This window comes from Malania oleifera, chromosome 3 (assembly GCF_029873635.1).
Source record: "Malania oleifera isolate guangnan ecotype guangnan chromosome 3, ASM2987363v1, whole genome shotgun sequence".
NCBI lineage: Eukaryota > Viridiplantae > Streptophyta > Magnoliopsida > Santalales > Ximeniaceae > Malania > Malania oleifera.
Genome location: NC_080419.1, coordinates 31,746,023 through 31,768,003, shown reverse-complemented (window position 1 = coordinate 31,768,003; position 21,981 = coordinate 31,746,023). Strand labels below are relative to the sequence as shown.

Below are 21,981 nucleotides of genomic sequence, written 5' to 3'. Positions count from 1 at the left end.
CACACATTATTGGGGATTTTAAATATTAACCTACCATTTTTTATTTTTAGTGCTCTCATATACGCTCTAAGTGGAGATCCCTATTGATCAAGAACATTCATCAATATAAAAGTAAAGAATCCATTAGGCATTATTTACCACTAGAAAAATAAGTAGATGTGACAAGCCAAACTGTGGCCTAACCTTAAGAGGATAAGTGAGATAAATTGTCAATAGATGGAATACTTTAGCCAACTCCAAGAAGTGGGCATATACCATACCTAAAATATCATGAATGAGCCACCAATATCACTAAATATTTTTTGTCTATCAGCTAAATACATTAGATCCCTAAGGCCAGAGATAAGATGAGCAAGGACTTATGGCTCAAGTGCAAATTGTCTTCCCTCTTTCAAACAGACAATAATGCTCATGTACCTCCAAACCACTTTACAAATTAAACATAGAAAATGAACTACCACAACTAATAAAGTAGAAAAACTATATGTGCTCATCCTAGGCAATGAAGGAGTAGGCTTTGGCCTTGTGCTTTTGACAAACAAGGAGTATGATAGGTTCAACAAGTCAAAGGTTAGGAGCTTTGTGGAACAAAGCTTATGCAAACTTTTTCTCTATGTGGGCGTGCCACTAGATCAAGCAGAATAGAAACAATGTGGTTGAATCTTAGTAGGAATATGTTAGCACTCATTACCTAGAACGTGTTAGTCACGCCAAGAAGGGGAAGGTTAGGTAATAACTCAACCCTCTTTAGAGTAGAGTGAAAATATCTAGTTTCTTCCACAACTCTTTGAAGGAATGCTAGATTTGATTAAGCCACTAAATGCATTCCTTTGGAGCACGAATCCATGAGCACATGGCTTTTCAATGTTTCTAGAAATTCGTCTTTCATTGGTCAAGCATGGTCAAAAGGAACATCTCCTTGAGGCCCATTAGGATAAACTACTCAACTTAATTACAAGTTATAACATGACCACTAATGATTACTAGGTAGAGGATAGGGCTATCTTCGTGAGGGATTAAAAAACCATGTAACTCTTAAGTGGTGTCGTTAGTAAAATAAGTCTAAACCATGCTTTTGACCATCATACTTGAGATGCGTACAACCGCACTTTCTTCTAAGACTTAAGGATCAACCTTATTTTCAACCTCAATGTCTTTTGTCATAATTTTGGGTTTTGGGGGGTTCAACCACTTTCGTACCTACTTGTTTTTCTATTGGAGCAAGTTTGTAAATAAAAATATATAAGGAAATGAGTTAAGGGGTAATTTAAAATGTTTGCAAAGAGTAAGAGGAGGAGCATAAAGAATAGTGAAGAACTAATGGCTTACTCAGCAGTGCAATAGGTATAGGAGACTTTTCCAAATTATATGAACATAATTTGAAACCTTTTGAAATCGAAGAAATAAATACTTTGATTATCAAATGGTTGACAAGAGAAACAAGTTGACAATAAGAAGGCAAAAGCTTTGGAGGTATTTATAATGGTGAAAAGAGAAACAAAGAGAAATATTGTGTGGTTGGCATACGTGGCCAATTTCATTATTTTGATTTTTGAAGGGACAATATCATCATTATTTGCATTGTTTAAGGCTTTGAATTGATACAATTAAAAGTGACACAATGAATGGCATATGTGGAAATAGGGCAAAATAACGAATAAACATCATTGGTAAGGTATTGGTGACTGCAACTCACCAATAATTATATATTTTTCACTAAGGTGATGGCTAGGTGAATTTGTTTCATGATTAATTCTAGAGCATCACAACTCAACCAAAGGAATGGAAAAAAATATATATTTATATATATATATATATATATATATATATATATGTATATGATAAACCATAAGCTAATCCCGTCATCATAAAATGGAATTAAGTTGAGAAGCAAAGATGTAATTGACTAAAAAGGTGGAGTCTGAATTGCATGAATAATTGAATGGTGTTTAAGTTAAAAGCATCAATGAAGGAAGGTGTAATTGGTCAAGTATTTTATGAAATTTGAATATATGGTTTGAACAAAAGATTTGAAGAAATTAGCCAAGAGTGTCACCATCAAGTTAAGAATCTAGCGTCATCAAAGGCCTTTAACTAATTTCACACAGTCATAGCAAATAGTTATTTCTCTCGCTCTTATTTTCCATTCTTATCCATTTTCAAAGGATGCAACCAAGAACCCACTTCATACTTCACATTCCTAACTTTTTTGTTATAAGTTCTCTTTTTCAAAAGATTTTCATTACATAGAAGGGATAAAATGTTATAAATATTGTTCTACAATGATATATTACCAAATGACACTAAGATGTATTAACTATTTTAGCCTTAAAATGAAATTGCACTTCACACCACCACAATCCTATCGGATATAGTTTGATGCATACACCCTCATGTGCGCACGCACACACTAGTGCAAGCCATGTGGAATGGTACCCTTATGAGCGACCAAAATACATAAAATTCATATTTAATAACTTTTGTCATTTTTTTTTATGACATCAAATTATCACAAATTGAATGTTCGTGGATTAATTCCAAAAAATTTTAGTGAGGTTATTATTATTATTATTATTATTATTGACTTTTGTTATTAGTGATGCAATATGGAAACTCGACAAATATGCCTTGGATTTGATTTTATTTTAATATGGAGTTTATATTCATGATGGGAGAGAATAAAATAGGAGAGAAAGATGGAAGTTGAGAAACCTATTTAATTTCTTGTTCTCATTCAATTGAGGATTTTAGTTTGTAGAGTTCTTATCTTGCTGAAATTCCAAATCAAGTGAAAGGAAAAAAAAAAAAAAATCTACCCTACATTTGTGTTTTTAAAGTTATGAACTGATTTGGATTCATTTGAGAGGATTAAATTTAGATCCAATAAGTAGATGTTTATCCTTCTGCCAAGCCTAATTAATTATTTTATATTTTTTAAAAAAAAGAGGCATTTTAATTTATATAAACCAAAAGAAAAAAAAAAAAAACCAATGACATCTTAGGATTTGTTTGACCCGATTAAATATTTATTTAAAAATTTAAAAATAACAAATAAAAATAATTTTCTACAACTGTAAAAGTCACCTTTTAAAAGGTCTCCGTAACTTCTTAAAATCTCCAAAAACAAACTTTATCAAACGCCATAAGATTTAAAACTTTTAAGTAGCATTTGATTTACAAATTCAAGTTACGATAACGTTTGATATTCCCACATTTTCAGAATGCGGCATCTGAATTCCTAGTATGGAGGGAATGTAACAAATTATTATACTTGTTTTAAAATTAATTGCACTATTGAACTAGCCTTCCATTTATAAATTAATTTATAATTTCATATTACCCATTACTCTTGATATTCTATTTTCAATGAGTTAGAAAATTTCTAATATTTTCTTTTATTGGCTGAATTTTGTGCTGAAGTGCTACCCACAAGTTCCTTTTTTTTTTTTTTTTTTGGTGATCATCACATCTCATAAAACACACACACACACACACACACATATGACAATAGCATCATTCCTAAAAATAATATTAAATTACAAATACCTCATGCGCTGAAATTTATTAATAATATAGTTCTAAACCAGACTTTCAAATCTAATTAGAAATCATGGGTATCAAAATTTCAGAAAATCATAATTTTGCAGTGTATGAATTTGAAGTGCACAAGAAAGAAACATGGCACGTAATGAAAGTTAAACGCATAACATAAAGCAAATGGAAAAACAACTAGTAATGCTGGAACAATAATTTAGCGTACAAATTTATGAATTAATGTCGTATATGCTGCTTTGGTTCGTCGAAATAATGTTAGGTCTTTTATTGTTTGTTTTGATTCCCTTTGAAATCGCAGATTACTAATTAACTTTTCTTATCTATGATGGTGCAAATGTTGCATCATTAATGCTTTGTTTTTTTTTTTGAGTCCAACCCTAACACATACAAGTGTAACTGACATTTGCTGCTGTTCACCATATTAAAATTTCCTGCAAATATTGCTGCCGAGCCAGCTTCCTCTCCCCACTCATCATTGTCACATGTTTTCTTTCAAAATGATTTATTTGTTCATGACAGGAGCACGAATTTTAGGATTCCAGAGTATATGAATGTTAGTATAAGTTAGACACATCAATGTATTATAAATTCAACTTAAATTAAGATGGAATAAAATTTAAGAAAAGTAAAACTTCACAGTAATCTTCCATGTACCAAGCAACACCCTAACCCTTAGCCGTGTAGATACCACGATGCAGAAATTAAATTTGGACTTGACAGGTTATCCATGGAACAGCATGTCATTTGACATTTTCCATTGCGGTCAACTGCTCCAACCTTTTGTATGATGGAAATGAACAAGTAGATTCTACGATGCCAAGAACCCAAGAATGGCATCGCAATATTACGAGGCAGGAGAATGAGATTAATACACTTTGCAATACAAAGCATTTCAACAAACAAGTTGGTTATGAAACGATCTCACAAGTAATTAATGGAAAATGATATTACTATAGCTGATTCAATAGTTGAACTATTCGTTCTTTCTTCAATGAAATGTCCAAGAGTATATGATGGGCTCATCCAAACGCATTGAGAAAACACAATACATGTCAAATGCAGTGTCAAGTATACACAATGGGGAGACCTATTTTTAAGACACCCACCTCAGTATTTCCATGCTGTAAAGATTGTTTCGCAAAAGCAGCTCGCAGTAAAGACACTAAGGACAATGACAACCAAAAAGAAATGAAGAAAAAGGAAGAAAGTTTTTCCTTACCGTTAGAGCTGGTAATGTTCACCGGGGGATCCAAATAAAGAAAATTACAGCCTTGTGAACCTTTGCCAGTGAAACGTCACTGCACTTAAGAGACTACCCAGTCCTTATCACACATACATTGAGAGGAAACGCACCCAGATTTCTTCGGCAACTTCAGCTATATTCTGAACGCCATCCAACATTTGCTTTCCTCAATATCTTCCTTAAAATGACCATTTTCTCAAACTTTTGCACCAAGGAATGACTGGGATGAAACAAAAGAAGATTTTAGCATATCAATTAGTGATAGAACAAAAAACTGAAGGGAGATTTTAGCATATTAAACGGAAGCATTTGAACCTATGAAGAAATACTCACTTAAATCTCCAATAGACATACTTAAGAAGAGGAAAAGCAAGTGATAACACACACTGATAAGGACCTTGTCCTCCCACACTCAGGATAAACTTTAATAACTCAATTCTCAGTTCATAACATTGAACTCTGAATAAAATCTCTTACACAGTTACACCCACATATTTTAGGCCCAATATACTTGGTGATCAAGCAAATACAATAAACAAACCTAAATCCTACTAGGATATTTCTTTCTTATTAAATAAAACCCTAGAATCATGATCATAGTTATTAAAAAAAAAATGCTAACAACATGCGAACTGTGATTTGGTACGAAAGTCTCAAAGCTAAATTTTCATTCCAAGGCACAAGTCTAACAACCCAAAGTTTTAATTCAATATTTAAACATTATATATTGCTTTTATTAGTTAAAGTGGAGAATTGTTGCCATTATCAGGGGTGTAACAAAACTAACGAAACCGACCGCACCGTATCGAACAAACCAAAATTACGCAGGTTTGTAGGTGAACTGTTTTGATTCGATTCAAGGAAAAGGGGAACTAAGAAGCTCATATCAGTCTACGACTTTACAGTTTGGATATTTTAAAAACCGGCAAAACTAAACCGAACCAAACCATATATATATATATCGTTATTTATTTGACTTATTTATAGTTTAACACTTCAAAATTTTAAAAATATATATTCAAAATACAAAATTGAAAATAAAAAGTGAAAAACCCTAAACATAGTGGCTAACTCCCTAACCCTAAGACCCAAACCCCTTGCCCCTCGGCCCTTGATAGTCGATTGCATCTCCATTTTCTGGTATTCCCCTTCGGCCTTTCCCCTCCAAAAAAACCCTAACTCCCTAATTCCTAAAACAGTAAGACCCTATCCACCCTAAAACAGTGGCTGACGTTCACAACTTTACCCTCCTGCTGATCATCATCTCGACCTCCTTGCGGCCTTGTCTAGTGGCCCTAGTCCCCTCCTTGGCTCCTCATTCATACGGCCGTGAGTTCGCGACTGCAAATTGGCGAGAATCATGAGATCTCAACTCTCTCTCTCTCTGTCTCCCTCTCTAAACTCATCTCTCTGTGTATTTAGTTAGCATTTCGACTTTGTTAGGAAGTATGAACTGATAATCTGATATGTTCCATTGTTCTTAGATATTTACAGTCTCACTCGGATCTACATTGAATCATTGATTTGGTCGTGTATATAGCATTTTGGCTTTGTTGTTTCTTGGAAGTATGAACTAATATGTTCATATGTTCTTATAGATATTTTTGTGTATGGGATGTTTTTAGTTATTAAATTTTTTAAATTTTAATTAAATGTAATCATTTAAATGTGGTTGATCAGGTTTAAATGTATAGTTTAAAGTATAGACAAAAATGCTCTTGATGACAGGCTTGGCAACAAACTTGCATTGACCTAGGAAAATGTTTCTAAAGCAAAAGTGCTTTCATTAGTTTAGTAGGTTTTAAAAATTGAGATGGGAAAGGAAGAGTTTGCAGTGAGTATTTACTTAGCTTGTAGAATTGTTGTGAGATATGTCCGCCATGTCTGGAACTCCATTGCCTTCTTTATTCTTCCTTCTTTCCTCCTCCTCTTTGTTTCTCTTTCTTATTCTAAATTATAATTCTTGTTCCAACATCAATTTAGTATCGGATCAATTACTCTCGACCCCAAAAGAAAAAGAACCTGCTACGCCTTAGCGACAGCGATACGCAATTCGTGTCACTGTCGGGCTCCCAACACGACATCAAGTTTCTCACCACCACATCTACTCTCATTGTTGTTGGCATCCCATCCAGTCTTCAGATTTGCTAAGGGAAGGAATTTTCGTTTCTCACGGCGCACTTTAAAAGGATCATTCTTGATCCAATACAACTTGAATCGTGGATCAAATTCTTGAAAATTTTTTGGCAACAATGGAGAGATCTATTGGATGCAGCCTTCGAGATATTTTATCAAATTCTCTCAAAAACCCACAATTAATCGAATTCCTCTTTCATCTTTCATCTGCATTGACTCAAATTCCTCTTCTTTTTTTGTAATGATCCCCCTCGTAATTGTAATGAACTCAATGCAATTGAAATCAACACAATAGATTTGTAATGGATATTTGAATGAATTGCATGCAAGGAAAATGAGATTATAGAAAATGAATGGAGTCCACAAATGCAAAACCTACAAGGAAATGGAAATAAGGAAGAACAGATTGGTTGGTTCAAGCGAACCACTCTCCAATTAACAGAAAACATTCAAATTCTCTAGCTGACTCCCCTATTCCCGCTGGCCCTCCCTTTATACAAACAACATGTAACTAATTTCCCTGCACTGCTCATGTGGGCTAAATTTCACGCTGCCATCCCACATAGGCTTCGGCCACAGCACCCAGCTCACTTCCACGCTGCCATGGTCACGGCCCAACTTCCTGCAATATCAAGCCCCTCCTGTCCGAGCCCGGTCTACAATGAGCCATCTGTCAGCATCGCCTTTCGTCCGAGCCCCTCAACCTGCTTGGGCCTCCTGTTCGAGCCCTTCTGCGAGGCGCCTTCGTCCGAGCTCGTCTATATGCTCGGAGCCTCCGAGCCCCTTCACGAAGCGTCATCCTTCCGAGCCCCTTCTCCCCTCAGGTCGTCTGTTCGGAGCCTTCCACCCATAACAATACCCTCCCCTTTTGAGCACCTTGCCCACAAGGTGAGGAAACTTCTCCTTCCACTTATGATACCACTCCCACATCGCATCTTCCTTCTCCTATCTTGCTTTCTCATCCTTCCCTTCAAGAACCACATGCAAAAGCTTGCGTACGACTTCTTCATTGTCACTACCCTCCTCAATCCCAGCAGCAACTTCAACAGAAACCGTCTTCAAAACTTCCCCTGCTCTGACCTCTTCGAGCCAGAGCTCAGATAACAGCGAAGCCACCTTCTCTTCTTCAGTAAGGAAGGAAGTCTCTAGTATTAAATGGTATGCCATGACAAATGCATAGTAAACAACAGACTTAATCTTCTTCAATTCACCACCGTGACTCCCCCTTAGTAAAATCGTCCAACCAAGACGAGGAGGACAGCCCTTAAGGAACATTAAGGTCTTACTTGGCCTTTTTCCCCCTTCACCATAGGTTGCATGTTCTTCAATGAATTGCTCAAAATGACAGTACTCACACTGTTTTAGTTTGTGGCCCATCAGAGTGTCAGAGGATAACATTGGGGCACCAATACAACAAGCAATCCTTTCCAAGTGATGGAGCTTCATATCAAACACTAGTGTGATTCCTTTTATTACTTGACTTTGGCTGCGAGACCCGCTTGCGATATACTTCACCTTGACATAGCCACTTGGATCCATCGCTTTACCCTCAGTAGCAGCTGGCTTCACAAGTGACGCAGCCTGCCATGATAAGCAAGTGACCACATCTATCTAGGTTTCACAATCATCATTTGAAAGGGCAACACCAACAGATTTGAGAAGTTGACCCAAAAGGGCCTTAAATTTCCCCATCATCACCTCTCCCACTTCTTTTTGCCATTCCTCTTTTTGAAAATAAGGGTATCTATAGGGTCTTACACTGATTGGAGAGGTTCCCTCCTTAAGAGTTATTCCATGGTCACATGACCTAATGGGTGGTAATTCCTTAGGTTCTGCAAATATATTTTGAAACTCATCCAACAAGGAAGCTAGGGTGGGGAGAGTGTTGTCCGTTGCCATTTCTTCTATTTCTTCCAATGGTTGTAATAGAATTCCCTTCCTATCCAATTGGGATAACTTCCCTACAATTCCTCTTCCACCAATCCTTGGGAGGCGAGCCCTTGCAAGCAAACAGCCTTGCCTTGGTGATGGAATTTCATAGCGAGTTTAACAAAGTCCCACATGATTTCACCAAGCCTACTGAGCCACTAAATTCTGAGTACAATATCACAGCCCTCCAAAATCAGAGAGTACATATCAGCTTCAAATCTAGTCCTTTGCACCGCAAAATTCACTGTTGGACACCTTCCTTCACACCATATTTCCTCTCCATTAGTGTGACAACCCGAATAAAAATGGAATTTAAATAATAAAGAGGAAAAGAAACAACCAGAGGATTCGTCAACGAATACAGGGGATTCGTCAACGAGGATTTAAGAGAATTCATCGACGAAAACTGAATTTCGTCGACGAAGAAATACCGAGTTTTGAGCAGACTGAATTTCGTCGACGAGGACTGAATTTCGTCGACGAAATTATTGAACGATTCGTCAACGAATGACGTAGCTCGTCGACGAATCCAATTCTATATATATCAAAAATCCGATTTTTAACTTCCTTATTAAGCTAACTCTCTCCTCTCTCTCCCCTTCGGCCCTCTCTCTCTCTCTCATCTACCGGATCGACAATCCGAAGTCACCACGACGCTCCTGGGGAAGTTCTCTCCAAATCTACCAGAGAAGATCGTTGGTGAAAGCAAGTTGGAAATCATCCCTGAGTTGAAGTAAGGCTTTTTAAGCCAAATTTGGTCTTATGCTAATTATAGGAAATGATGTACACATGGAAATACTGAAGTTTAATACTGGAAGTTTTCAATTTCAAGGTATTGATTAGGAAATCCTAAGAGTAGACCAGGATATTTTAGGAGCTTTCTCAGTAGCCAAGTAAGGGAATAAACTAAAGCAGTTACTTTCCATGTAAATTATTATTAATTATGAGTAAATTTATTTTCATAAAAGCATATGTTATATTTGTATATTATGGATGAAATGTACATTTGGGAAATACTGTTATTATGTTAAAATGTATATATATGTATGAGATGTCAAAGAATTACAATTTTTGAATAAGAAGTATGATTTTATACAATGAAATGTATTATGATATGAAAGATTTTATGAGCAAAGTATGTTTTTAGGTATTATGAAAAGATATGTTATGTTATGATGATTTTGACGAATACATGATAATTGATTTATTTTCAGAATGTATATACCTGAAATGATTTAGGCATGAGACCGTAGTTATGTTATGTTTGGCACAAGGCCGTAATTATGATATGTTTGGCACGAGACCGTAATTATGATATGTTCGGCACGAGACCGTAATTATGATATATTCGGCACGAGGCCGTAATTATGTTATGTTCGGCACGAGGCCGTAATTACGATATGTTCGGCACGAAGCCGTAATGATGTTATATATATATGATCATGTATTATATGTTATCAGAACCTGAATGTTAGTTTAGTTCAATTCAGGGGCTCAATACTGCATCTTATAGATCAGACGTTTATGATTAGATTAGTGCTAACCACCCCACGAAGGGGTGGGAGAAGGATAGTCGATGTAACTTTCAGTAGAGTGTGGACGTCCACCTGGCAGTCTGGACCAAGGTGTGGCGGGCCCATCGTACTAACAAACATATTTGACTCAACAGTGGTCGGCCAGCCATTGTCGGGTCCCGCCTTTGGGCTGCATAACCCGTCATGGAGGGTAATACATGACATCAGCTAGCTATTCATCCTGGGTATGTTTTCAGTATTACAGTAATAAAAGATGTTTTGTATATGTTATGATTTATTAACAAATATGAAAGTATATGATTATCCAGTATGATATGATGAATATTTATAGAGTTATAAAATTTACTGTATATGTATAAGTGCCTTAAATATTCATGTTGCCACACAACTGTATTTAGTTTATTTTCCCTTACTGAGAAGTGTCTCACCCCCGAACATTAAACGATTATCAAGAAATCCAGGCAGACCGGTGGGTCAGGGTCGCCATTAAAGTGATTGGAGCTTCCCTACTAGAAGGGTAAGCGTTGAACTAGGATCAGGAGATTTTTGTTGTAAGATCCTAATGTTATTTGGACTTTTTGGAGATTGTATATAGGAACAGTTATATGATGATATAGTAAACTCTGGTATTATGCTTCTGGTATTATGTTTTATAGTTGGATGATTGAGATTTTATGTTTACTGCTGCTTAGGTTTTCGCTGTGATTGACAAGTGTCCCCGTTATCCACGGGTTCAGGTTGACTTTTCTATTTATTGCGTTATATTTCATGTTAAGAAAATGAGGACGTTACAGTTTGGAATCAGAGCCCAGGATACCAGGTTCTGTAGACTCTAGAGTGCAACAGTAATAATACCAGAGTATAGGATAATGGGATTTGAGGTCTTCTTTTGTTGTCTAGATGACTTCCGTGGTGGTTTGTGTGATTTTCCTGGGGTGATGATTTCAGGAAAGTCATTGTAAACTATCGTCGGGTTGGGTATCTAAGTTGTAGGATTGAACCTTGAATTAAAATCAGAAGTGACGAATTAATTAGGGAAAAAAAAAATACTATATAAGTTAAGTGATATGTATAGAGAATGAGGTTTTGAGTTAAGTTAATTGTTTTTCAAGATGGAACCTGGTGGCAGTAGTGCCCACACCAGTGGGAGTGAGGGTGCTGGACCCTCAGGCGCTGCAGGTAGTGATTCAGATGCCGTCTTACGCAGCGTGGCACAGTAGGTTATGGCAGAAATTGCCAGGAGTTCGAAGGAACAAGGTGGTCCATCGGTAGGCCACGGTAGTTCGATTGAGAAGTTTATTAAGATGAGCCATCCGTCTTTCTCAGAAGGGACAGATCCTACAGTTGCTGAAAACTGGGTGCAGGAGATAGAGAAAATATTTACAGTGTTGCAGTGTTCAGAGGAGCAAAAGGTACTGTTTGCCACCTACAGACTGACTGGAGAGGCCAAGAGATGGTGGTCAGCAGTGAGACTTTTAGAGCAACAGAAGACTATACCTATAGAGATGACGTGGGATCGGTTTAAGAAAATATTCTTCGACAGGTATTTTCTAGCCTCTTCCAGGGAGGCTAAGATTGAGGAGTTCCTGAATCTGAAGCAGGGACAGCTGTCAGTACAGCAGTATGCGGCGAGGTTTATCAAGCTATCTCACTTCGCCCCGTACATCATTCCAGATGAGGTGAAGAAGGTACAACAGTTTGAAATAGGCCTGAGGAGAGAAATTCACAAGCAGGTATCAATATTAAAGTTACAGGACTTCGCCGAGCTGGTTGACCGAGCCACTATAGCAGAAATTGGTGATCGGCTGGAGGCTGAGGAATAGAGACAAAAGAAGAGGTCCACACCTTCCGGTTCCCAGCAGGGAGTCAGCCGTGCTGCGTGGAAGAGAGGTGGCTATTATAGAGACTTGAGACAGGAGATCGAGAATCGCGATTTTCAAAGTGTGCAGCCATCTCCAGATTGCCCATCTTGAGGGAAGAGACACCTGGGGGAGTGTCGAGTCGGGCGAGGTGTCTGTTACAGGTACGGGGAGCCACGACATTTGATGAGGGAGTGTCCGACACAGATTGGTGCTGCTCCTGCTCCTAGACCTGTACGAGGAGGTTACCAGGCGCCATGAGGAGGCAAGCAGAGGAATATGGCCCCAGCCAGAGTTTTCACTTTGACACCGAGTGACGCTGAGGCGACCGGCGATGTGGTGACAGGTACTATTAATATGTTCTCATTTAAAGTTATTGCACTTTTTGATTCTAGCGCCACACACTCGTTTGTGTCCTTAGGGTGTGTTAAATTATGTGGGGAGGAAACGCAATCATTAGATGTTGAACTGTCAGTGGCGACACCGACTGGGTCAGCAGTGAGATGTAGTAGGATGCTCCGTGGTTGTCCAATTGATGTTCAGGGGAGAATTTTATCTGCTGATTTGGTGGTGCTAGATATGCACGGGTTTGATATTATTTTCGACATGGATTGGCTAGCAGCTAATTCTGCTATTATAAACTATCATGCAAGGGAAGTGATATTCAGACCTCCAGGTAAACCAGAATTTAGATTTACAGGGTCACGAGTGCAATCCGTACCTCAGATGGTCTCCGCAGTTCAAGCGAGGAGACTGCTCCAGAACGGCTGTCTGGGATTCATGGCGTTTGTGAAAAGAAATGTCATAAAATGAATTAAAGCTTATTAATAAGCCTGTGGTGAAAGAATTTACAGACGTGTCCCTAGATGAATTACCAGGTTTGCCGCCTGAGTAGATTTTCCTATTGATCTACTTCTAAGTACAGCGCCAATTTCTAAAGCATCGTATCGAATGGTGCCGGTAGAATTGGCAGAATTGAAAGATCAGTTGCAAGATTTACTTGATAAGGGCTTCATACGACCTAGTGTATCATCTTGGGGAGCTCCAGTGCTGTTTGTAAAGAAGAAAGACGGGTCTATGAGGATGTGCATAAATTACAGAGAGATTAATAAGGTGACCATCAAGAACAAGTGTCCTCTACGCCGTATCGATGATTTGTTTGACCAACTCTAGGATACACGAGTGTATTCCAAGATCGATCTTAGGTCAGGCTATCATCAAGTAAAGGTGAGAGCGGAAGATGTATCGAAGACAGCTTTCAAGACCAGATATGAGCATTACGAGTTCCTCGTTATGCCATTTGGTCTGACGAATGCTCCTGCGATATTTATGGATTTGATGAATAGGATTTTTCATCCATATTTAGATCAGTTTGTGGTTATTTTTATTGATGATGTACTGGTCTATTCGAGGAGTTTTAAGGAGCACGAAATACGTTTGAGACAAGTTTTGCAGATGCTTAGGGAGAAGGAGTTGTATGCAAAATTCAATAAATGTGAATTCTGACTCGAGAAAGTTGTGTTTTTGGGACATGTAATCTCAGGAGACAGAATTTCTGTAGATCCCAGCAAGATTGAGGCGGTAGTGAACTGGGCTAAACCGAGGAACGTCCAGAAGATTAGGAGTTTCTTGGGTTAGCCGGTTATTATAGTCGTTTCGTCGAGGGGTTCTCAGCTTTGTCAGGACCTTTTGACACGACTGACGAAGAAGAATGCAAGATTTGAATGGGACAACAGCTGTGAGCAGAGTTTTCAAGAGCTGAAGCAGAGGTTACTCACAGCGCCGATATTGGTCATCCCGTCTGGGGGTGAGGGTTATACTATCTACAATGATGCGTCCTTGAAGGGACTTGGTTGTGTGTTGATGCAGCATGGTAGGGTAATGGCGTATGCGTCTAGACAGTTGAAAGAATATGAGAAGAACTACACTACCCATGATCTTGAATTAGCTACGAAGGTACACGCATTGAAAATTTAGAGGCATTATCTGTACGGTGAGCAGTGCGAGATTTTCACGGACCACAAGAGTTTAAAGTATTTCTTTACCCAGAAGGAATTGAATATGAGACAGAGAAGGTGGTTAGAGATTAAAGATTTTGATTGTACTACCAGTTACCACCTAGGGAAAGCAAATGTAGTAACTGATGCACTGAGCAAGAAGTCTGGAGTATCAGCGTCAACAACTAGGGAGATCCAGCATCCAATCATGATGGATTTAGAAAGACTCGGCATTGAATTGATAGAGAGTAATATTCCAGTATGTATCGCCAGTCTAGTGGTACAGCCTACTCTGCAGGAAAGAATTAAAGCTGCTCAGAGAGAAGATCTAGAATTGAAAGAGGTAATGAACAAAGTGCAGGATTTTGAGGGAGAGGAATTCGGCATTTCAGATGACGGAGCTTTGCGGTTCCGTTCCAGGCTGTGTGTTCCTATTGATACTGACATTAGGAGGACTATTTTAAATGAGGCTCACAGATCTTTGTATACGGTTCATCCCGGTAGTACGAAAATGTACAAAGATCTGCGAGAGTTCTACTGGTGGAGTGGAATGAAGAGGGAGATTGCCGAGTACGTAGCCCAGTGTTTGATGTGCCAGCAGGTAAAAGCTGAGCACTAGAGGCCAGCAGGTCAGTTGCAGCCGCTATTTATTCTAGAGTGGAAGTGGGACCATATATCCATGGATTTTGTTTCAGGGCTGCCGTCAACATCGCATGGTCAGAATGCGATTTAGATGATAGTAGATCGATTGACTAAGTATGCCCATTTCCTTCCTATCAAGATCAGCTATTCCCTCAGCCGATTGGCAGAGATTTACATTCAGGAGATAGTTCGTTCTCATGAGGTTCCTGTATCTATTATGTCCAAATCGAGACCCGCGATTCACGCCACGATTTTGGAGGAGCTTGTAGGAGGCTCTAAGGTCTCAGTTATCGTTTAGCACGGCATTCCATCCTCAGTCAAACGGGCAGACTGAGAGGACGATACATATATTAGAAGATATGCTCCGAGCATGTGTTTTAGACTTTGGGGGTAGTTGGACTCAGTTCATGCCGCTAGTAGAGTTTGCGTATAATAACAGTTACCAGTCTAGTATTGGCATGGCACCGTTTGAGGCACTATATGGAAGGAGATGTCGATCTCCTTTATATTAGGACGAGATAGGTGAGCGGCGAGTTGTGAGGCCAAAGCTTGTACAGCAGGCGTACGATAAGGTTCGGCTTATCAAGGAAAGAATCAGTGCAACTCAAAACCGACAAAAGAGTTATGCCGACCATCGCCGCAAGAATTTAAAGTTTGATGTGGATGGTCACGTATTTTTGAAGATAGCTCCATTAAAAGGAGTTATGAGATTTGGTAGAAATGGTAAACTTAACCCTAGGTTTATCGGTTCATTTGAGATTTTAGAGAAAGTGGGACCGGTGGCTTACAGGCTAACTTTACCACCTATACTATCCAGAATACACGACGTATTTCACATATCTATGTTAAGAAAATACATCCCAGATCCTTCTCATATTATCAATAATGGTGAGTTAGAGCTCAATGACTCGCTAGTCTATGAGGAGGTACCCGTGCAGATTCTGGATAGGAGAGAACAGGAATTACGTAGTAAGAAGATTCCTCTAGTAAAAGTTCTATGGAGGAACCATGCAGTAAAAGAGGCTTCTTGGGAGCTTGAGGAACAGATCAGACAGAAATATTCGCAACTGTTTCCAGAAGTTTAGATGTAATTTGAAATGTGAGTGAATATGTAATGTTTCGTGTACAGATACATGTAATGTTGTAGGTAGTATGAGATATTTAGTTTTGGAAGAATTTTCTTTTAGTATATGTAATCTTCCAGAACTTGAGTTGTAACCACAGTATTCCTCCGCCACAAGTGAGGGTAAGTAATAAAATAAGTAGACCATTTTGCCTAAGGGATGATAAATTACGTGAATAGTAAATTTCGAGGACGAAATTTTATAAGGAGGGGAGAATGTGACAACCCGAATAAAAATGGAATTTAAATAATAAAGAGGAAAAGAAACTACCAGAGGATTCGTCGACGAATACAAGGGATTCGTCGATGAGAGTTTAAGAGAATTCGTCGACAAAGACTGAATTTCGTCGACGAAGAAATACTGAGAGAGTTTTGAGCCAACTGAATTTCGTCGACGAGGACTGAATTTCATCGACGAAATTATTGAAGGATTCGTCGACGAATAACGTGGCTTGTCAATGAATCCAATTCTATATATATCAAAAATCCGATTTTTAACTTCCTTATTAAGCTAACTCTGTCCTCTCTCTCTCCCCTTCGGCCCTCTCTCTCTCTCTCTCATCGATTTTGGGCCAGATTTACGCCGGATCGACAATCCGAAGTTACCACAACGCTCCTGGGGAAGTTCTCTCCAAATTTGCCGGAGCAGATCGTTGTTGAAAGCATATTGGAAATCATCCCTGAGTTGAGGTAAAACTTTTTAAGCCAAATTTGGTCTTATGCTAGTTATAGGAAATTATGTACACATGAAAATACTGAAATTTAATACTGGAAGTTTTCAATTTCAGGGTATTGATCAGGAAATCCTACGAGGGGTAGACCAGGATATTTTAGGGGCTTTCTCAGTAGCCAGGTAAGAGAATAAACTAAAGCAGTTACTTTCCATGCAAATTATTATTAATTATGAGTAAATTTATTTTCATAAAAGCATATGTTATATTTATATATTATGGATGAAATGTACGTTTAGGAAATACTGCTATTATGTTGAAATGTATATGTATGTATGAGACGCCAGAGAATTACAATTTTTGAATAAGTATGATTTTATACAGCGCATGTGTGGCATGAATATTATTTTACGTGAAATGTATTATGATATGAAAGATTTTATGAGCAAAGTATGTTTTCAGGTATTATGAAAAGATATGTTATGTTATGATGATTTTGACGAATACATGATAATTGATTTATTTTCAGAATGTATATACTTGAAATGATTTCGGCACGAGGCCATAGTTATGTTATGTTCGGCACGAGGCCATAATTATGACATGTTCGACACGAGGCCGTAATTATGTTATGTTCGGCACGAGGCCGTAATTACGATATGTTCGGCACGAAGCCGTAATGATGTTATATATATATGATCATGTATTATATGTTATCAAAATACGGATGTTAGTTTAGTTTAGTTCAGGGGCTCGATACCATAACTTATAGATTAAACGTTTATGATCAGATTAGTGCTAACCACCCCACGAAGGGGTGGGAGAAAGATAATCGATGTGGCTTTCAGTAGAGTGTGGACGTCCACCTAACAGTCCAGACCAGGGTGTGGCGGGCCCATCGTACTTACAGACATATTTGACTCCGCAGTGGTCGGCCAGCCATTGTCGGGTCCCACCTTCGGGCTGCACAACCCGTCATGGGGGGTTAATACATGACATCAGCTAACTATTCACCCTGGGTATGTTTTCAGTATTACAATTATAACAGATGTTTTATGTATGTTATGATTTATTAACAAATATGAAAGTATATGATTATCTAGTATGATAGGATGAATATTTAGAGTTATAAAATGTACTATATATGTATAAGTGCCTTAAATATTCATGTTGTCACACAACTATATTTAGATTATTTTCCCTTACTGGGAAGTGTCTCACTCCCGACCATTAAACGATTTTCAGGAAATCCAAAGAGACCAGCGGGTTAGGGCCGCCGTTGAGTGATTGAAGCTTCCCTGCTAGAAGGGTAAGCGTTGAACTAGGATCAGGAGATTTTTGTTGTAAGATTCTAGTGTCATTTTGACTTTTTGGAGATTGTATATAGGAACACTTATATGATGATATAGTAAACTCTGGTATTATTCTTCTGGTATTATGTTTTATGGTTGGATGATTGAGATTTTATGTTTACTGCTACTTAGGTTTCCGCTGTGATTGACAGGTGTCCCCGTTGCCCACAGGTTCGGGTTGACTTTTCTATTTATTGTGTTATATTTCATGTTAAGAAATTGAGGACGTTAAAATTAGTCACCTTCACCTTCACCTTCTCTTCACTATTCATGGCCAACTGAAGTCTCTTAACCAGAGCCGGATGAATGAAATTATGAGTGCTACCGGAATCAACCAGTATCACAAAAGATTGTCCTCTGAAAGAACTGATCACTCTCATTGTTCTGGAGTAGGGAGACCCCGTTAGTGCATGTAGGGTGATTTCCACCCTATCCTCTCCCTGCTGCTGCTCAAACCCTTCTCCCTCAGGGTAATCATGCCCTACCCCCCCCGAGTGGTTCCTCCTTTTCGTTGAAATAGTTGAGCTTGCTTCTTTCTAACAGGAAAAGCTTGGCAGCTCCACATTTATGCTCGGGGATCCATTTGGCATCACAATTGAAACATAACCCCTTGCTCTTCTTCTCTCTTATTTGTTCAAGTGAATCTTTGTGGACCTAGGTGTTGGGTTTGGCTACTGGTTTGGTCACATGATGAGGATACGATGGGGTAGAGTGCTTGGGTAGGATATACCTCTTAGTTGCTAAAAGGTTTTCCTCTTGTACCCAAGCCTTGGCATAAGCCATAGGCACATTGATTGGGTTCAAGAGTTTCACTGCCCACCTTATCTCTTCCTTCAATCCCCCCATGAACAAACTAGGTCGATGGTCCTCATCTAAGTTCCTGACTTTATTGGACAATACTTTAAACTGCTCCTTGAACAAGGTTACAATAGAAGTTTGTTTTAGGTTGGATAACTACTCCAATGGATCATCATACGAATTGACCCCAAATCAGGTGTGCAGGGTTCTTTCAAATGCCTCCCAACTTGTTAATAAACTGGATCTCTCCAAGTCTTGAAACCAAATTAAGGCCTTATCCTCCATATGGAAGGACGCCAACAGAACTCTTTGATGGGGTGGGGTTTCATGAAATAGGAAGAAATGATTGACCCTATAGAGCCACCCAGCTGGATCAACCCCATTAAATTTAAGGAAATCAACTCGTATAGTTTTAGTTTGAATACCTGCTCTATCTGCATTGTGTCGCTCCCCATGGTAGCTCTCATAGTGGTGATGCTTAAACTTATTGCTAGATGTTTACCCTTGGACTTCTTAATCAAGCTTCTGCTTGCCAAGAAGTTTCATACTCTCAAAAAGAACTCCCAACTATTGAGTGATATTGATAAGTGCCTTCTGTTGATCTACTTGGGTAATCTAGATGTCTTGTTCAAATCTCTGACGTTCTTCTTGTGACTTTTTCAAGGCGGCAATGGACTCCATAATTTGGTTCATACGAGTTCCCTCTTCTTCAGCTTGCATAATAGATCTTAGGTATCGAAATCTACAAGTGTTATTTATTTCTTCGTCATCAAGTTTAACTTTGTCTCCAATATTCCTCCTATTATTACTAAAATTACATTTCATATATTCTGTTTTATTTTTACTTATCTTAAAGCCTCTAGATTCCAAAGCTTCTCTCCATAATTCTAACTCAGCCTCTACTTCATCCCTAGTTTCGTCAATTAATACAATATCATCTGCAAACAACATACACCATGGAACCTCCTTTTGAATACTTTTAGTCAATTGGTCCATCACTAAAGCAAAAAGATAAGGACTCAAAGCAGATCCATACATCAAGGATCTTTTTGCTTTAGTGATGGACCAATTGACTAAGAGTATTCAAAAGGATCTGCTTTGAGTCTTTATCTTTTTGCTTTAGTGATGGACCAATTGACTAAGAGTATTCAAAAAGAGGTTCCATGGTGTATGTTGTTTGCAGATGATATTGTATTAATTGACGAAACTAGGGATGGAGTAGAGGCTGAGTTAGAATTATGGAGAGAAGCTTTGGAATCTAGAGGCTTTAAGATAAGTAAAAATAAAACAGAATATATGAAATGTAATTTTAGTAATGATAGGAGGAATATTGGAGACAAAGTTAAACTTGATGATGAAGAAATAAATAACACTTGTAGATTTCGATACCTTGGATCTATTATGCAAGCTAAAGGAGAAATTGAAGATGATGTAATGCATAGAGTTAAAGCAGGTTGGATAAAATGGAGAAGTGCTTCAAGTGTTCTATGTGATCGTAGAATACCCTTAAAATTGAAAGGGAAATTTTATAGAACAACTATAAGACCAGCCATGCCATATGGATCAGAATGTTGGGCGACGAAGAAACATAATATCCAAAAAGTAAAAGTTACCGAGATGAGGATGCTTAGATGGATGAGTGGTATAACATTGAAAGATAAATTAAGGAATGAACATATTCGTGGTAAGTTAGGTGTAGCTCCTATAGAAGATAAGATAAGGGAGGGACGACTCAGATGGTATGGACACTTGCAACGTAGGCCTTATAGTGCACCTGTGAGGAAGAGTGACTTAGTTACTGTGGGGGGCAGTAGAAGGGGTAGGGGTAGACCTAAAATAACTTGGGAGGAGATAGTGAGTAAGAATTTAATATCTTTGAATCTATCAAAAGAAATGGTCCATGATCGCATAAATTGGCGAAAAAGGATTCATATAGCCGACCCCACTTAGTGGGACTAAGGCTTGGTTTTGTTGTTGTTTGTTGTTTACGAGTTCCCTCTCCCATGGTCGTAGGAACATGGCTCTGATACCAATTGTAATGATCCCCCTCGTAATTGTAATGAACTCAATGCAATTGAAATCAACACAACAAATTTGTAATGGATAATTGAATGAATTGCATGCAAGGAAATTGAGATAACAGAAAATGAACGTAGTCCACAGATGCAAAACCTACAAGGAAATGGAAATAAGGAAGAACAGATTGGCTGGTTCGAGAGAGCCACTCTCCAATTAACAGAAAATATTCCAACTATCTAGCTAACCCCCCTATTCCTGCTGGCCCTCCCTTTATACAAACAACCCGTAACTAATTTCCCTAGACTGCCCGCGTGGGCTAAATTTCACGCTGCCATCCCACACGGGCTTCGGCCACAGTGCCCAACCCACTTCCACACTGCCATGGTCTCGGCACAGCTTCCTGCAATAACGAGCCCCTCCTGTCCGAGCCCGGTGTGCAACGAGCTGTCCGTCAGCATCGCCTTTTGTCCGAGCCCCTTAACCTGCTCAGGCCTCCTGTTTGAGCTCTTCTGTGAGGCACCTTCGTCCGAGCTCCTTTGTCTGCTCGGAGCCTCCGAGCCCCTTCGCAAAGCGTCATCCTTCCAAGCCCCTTCTCCCCTCGGGTCGTCTACTCGGAGCCTTCCACCCATAACATTTTTCTTTCTTTTACTTCTACATCTAAAGGTTTCTTTTCTTTTTGCTTCTACTTCCAAAGGTTTCTTTTCTTTTTCTTTTCTTTTCTCTTGCTTTTCTTTCATTTTATTTATTCTATTCTTTCCTTTTTGGTTTTGTTTTCTCACCAACCAAACAAATCCCCTCTCTGAACTTCCTTTCTTTTCTTTATTTTCCTTTCTTTTCTCCCGATGATCCAAACAAATTTAAGGATTCTTGTTTCTTTAGCCCTAAAATCATGAAGAAGCAAAATAAAGATTTTATGGGTTGTGAAATTTTGATTCTTCAATATTCTTAGATTTTGAATCTTGAATTTAGATTGAAGAATTCTTGCAATCCATCGTTGCTTAAATAGTTTTCAATTGATTTTCGCTAGCGGCATTAAAATTTCCTGCGGCAAAGGATACATACTATAGTACTTTTGCGGTTGTTATTTCCTTTAGTTTCAGTCACTAGTGAGATCTTTTCCTC

At 38.5% G+C, this 21,981-nt stretch overlaps 1 protein-coding gene across 1 annotated transcript in view; it reads right to left on the bottom strand.

Annotated features, from left to right (window-relative positions):
- Nucleotides 1-4,486: 4,486 nt before the first annotated feature.
- Nucleotides 4,487-21,981, bottom strand: part of LOC131151994 (serine/threonine-protein phosphatase PP1 isozyme 3-like) — a 54,822-nt gene continuing 37,327 nt past the window's right edge. Inside the window, exon 4 of the mRNA XM_058103537.1 lies at nt 4,487-5,018. Coding sequence (XP_057959520.1) covers nt 4,995-5,018 — 24 coding nt within the window. The 3' untranslated portion in view covers nt 4,487-4,994. The remainder of the gene's footprint in view (nt 5,019-21,981) is intronic.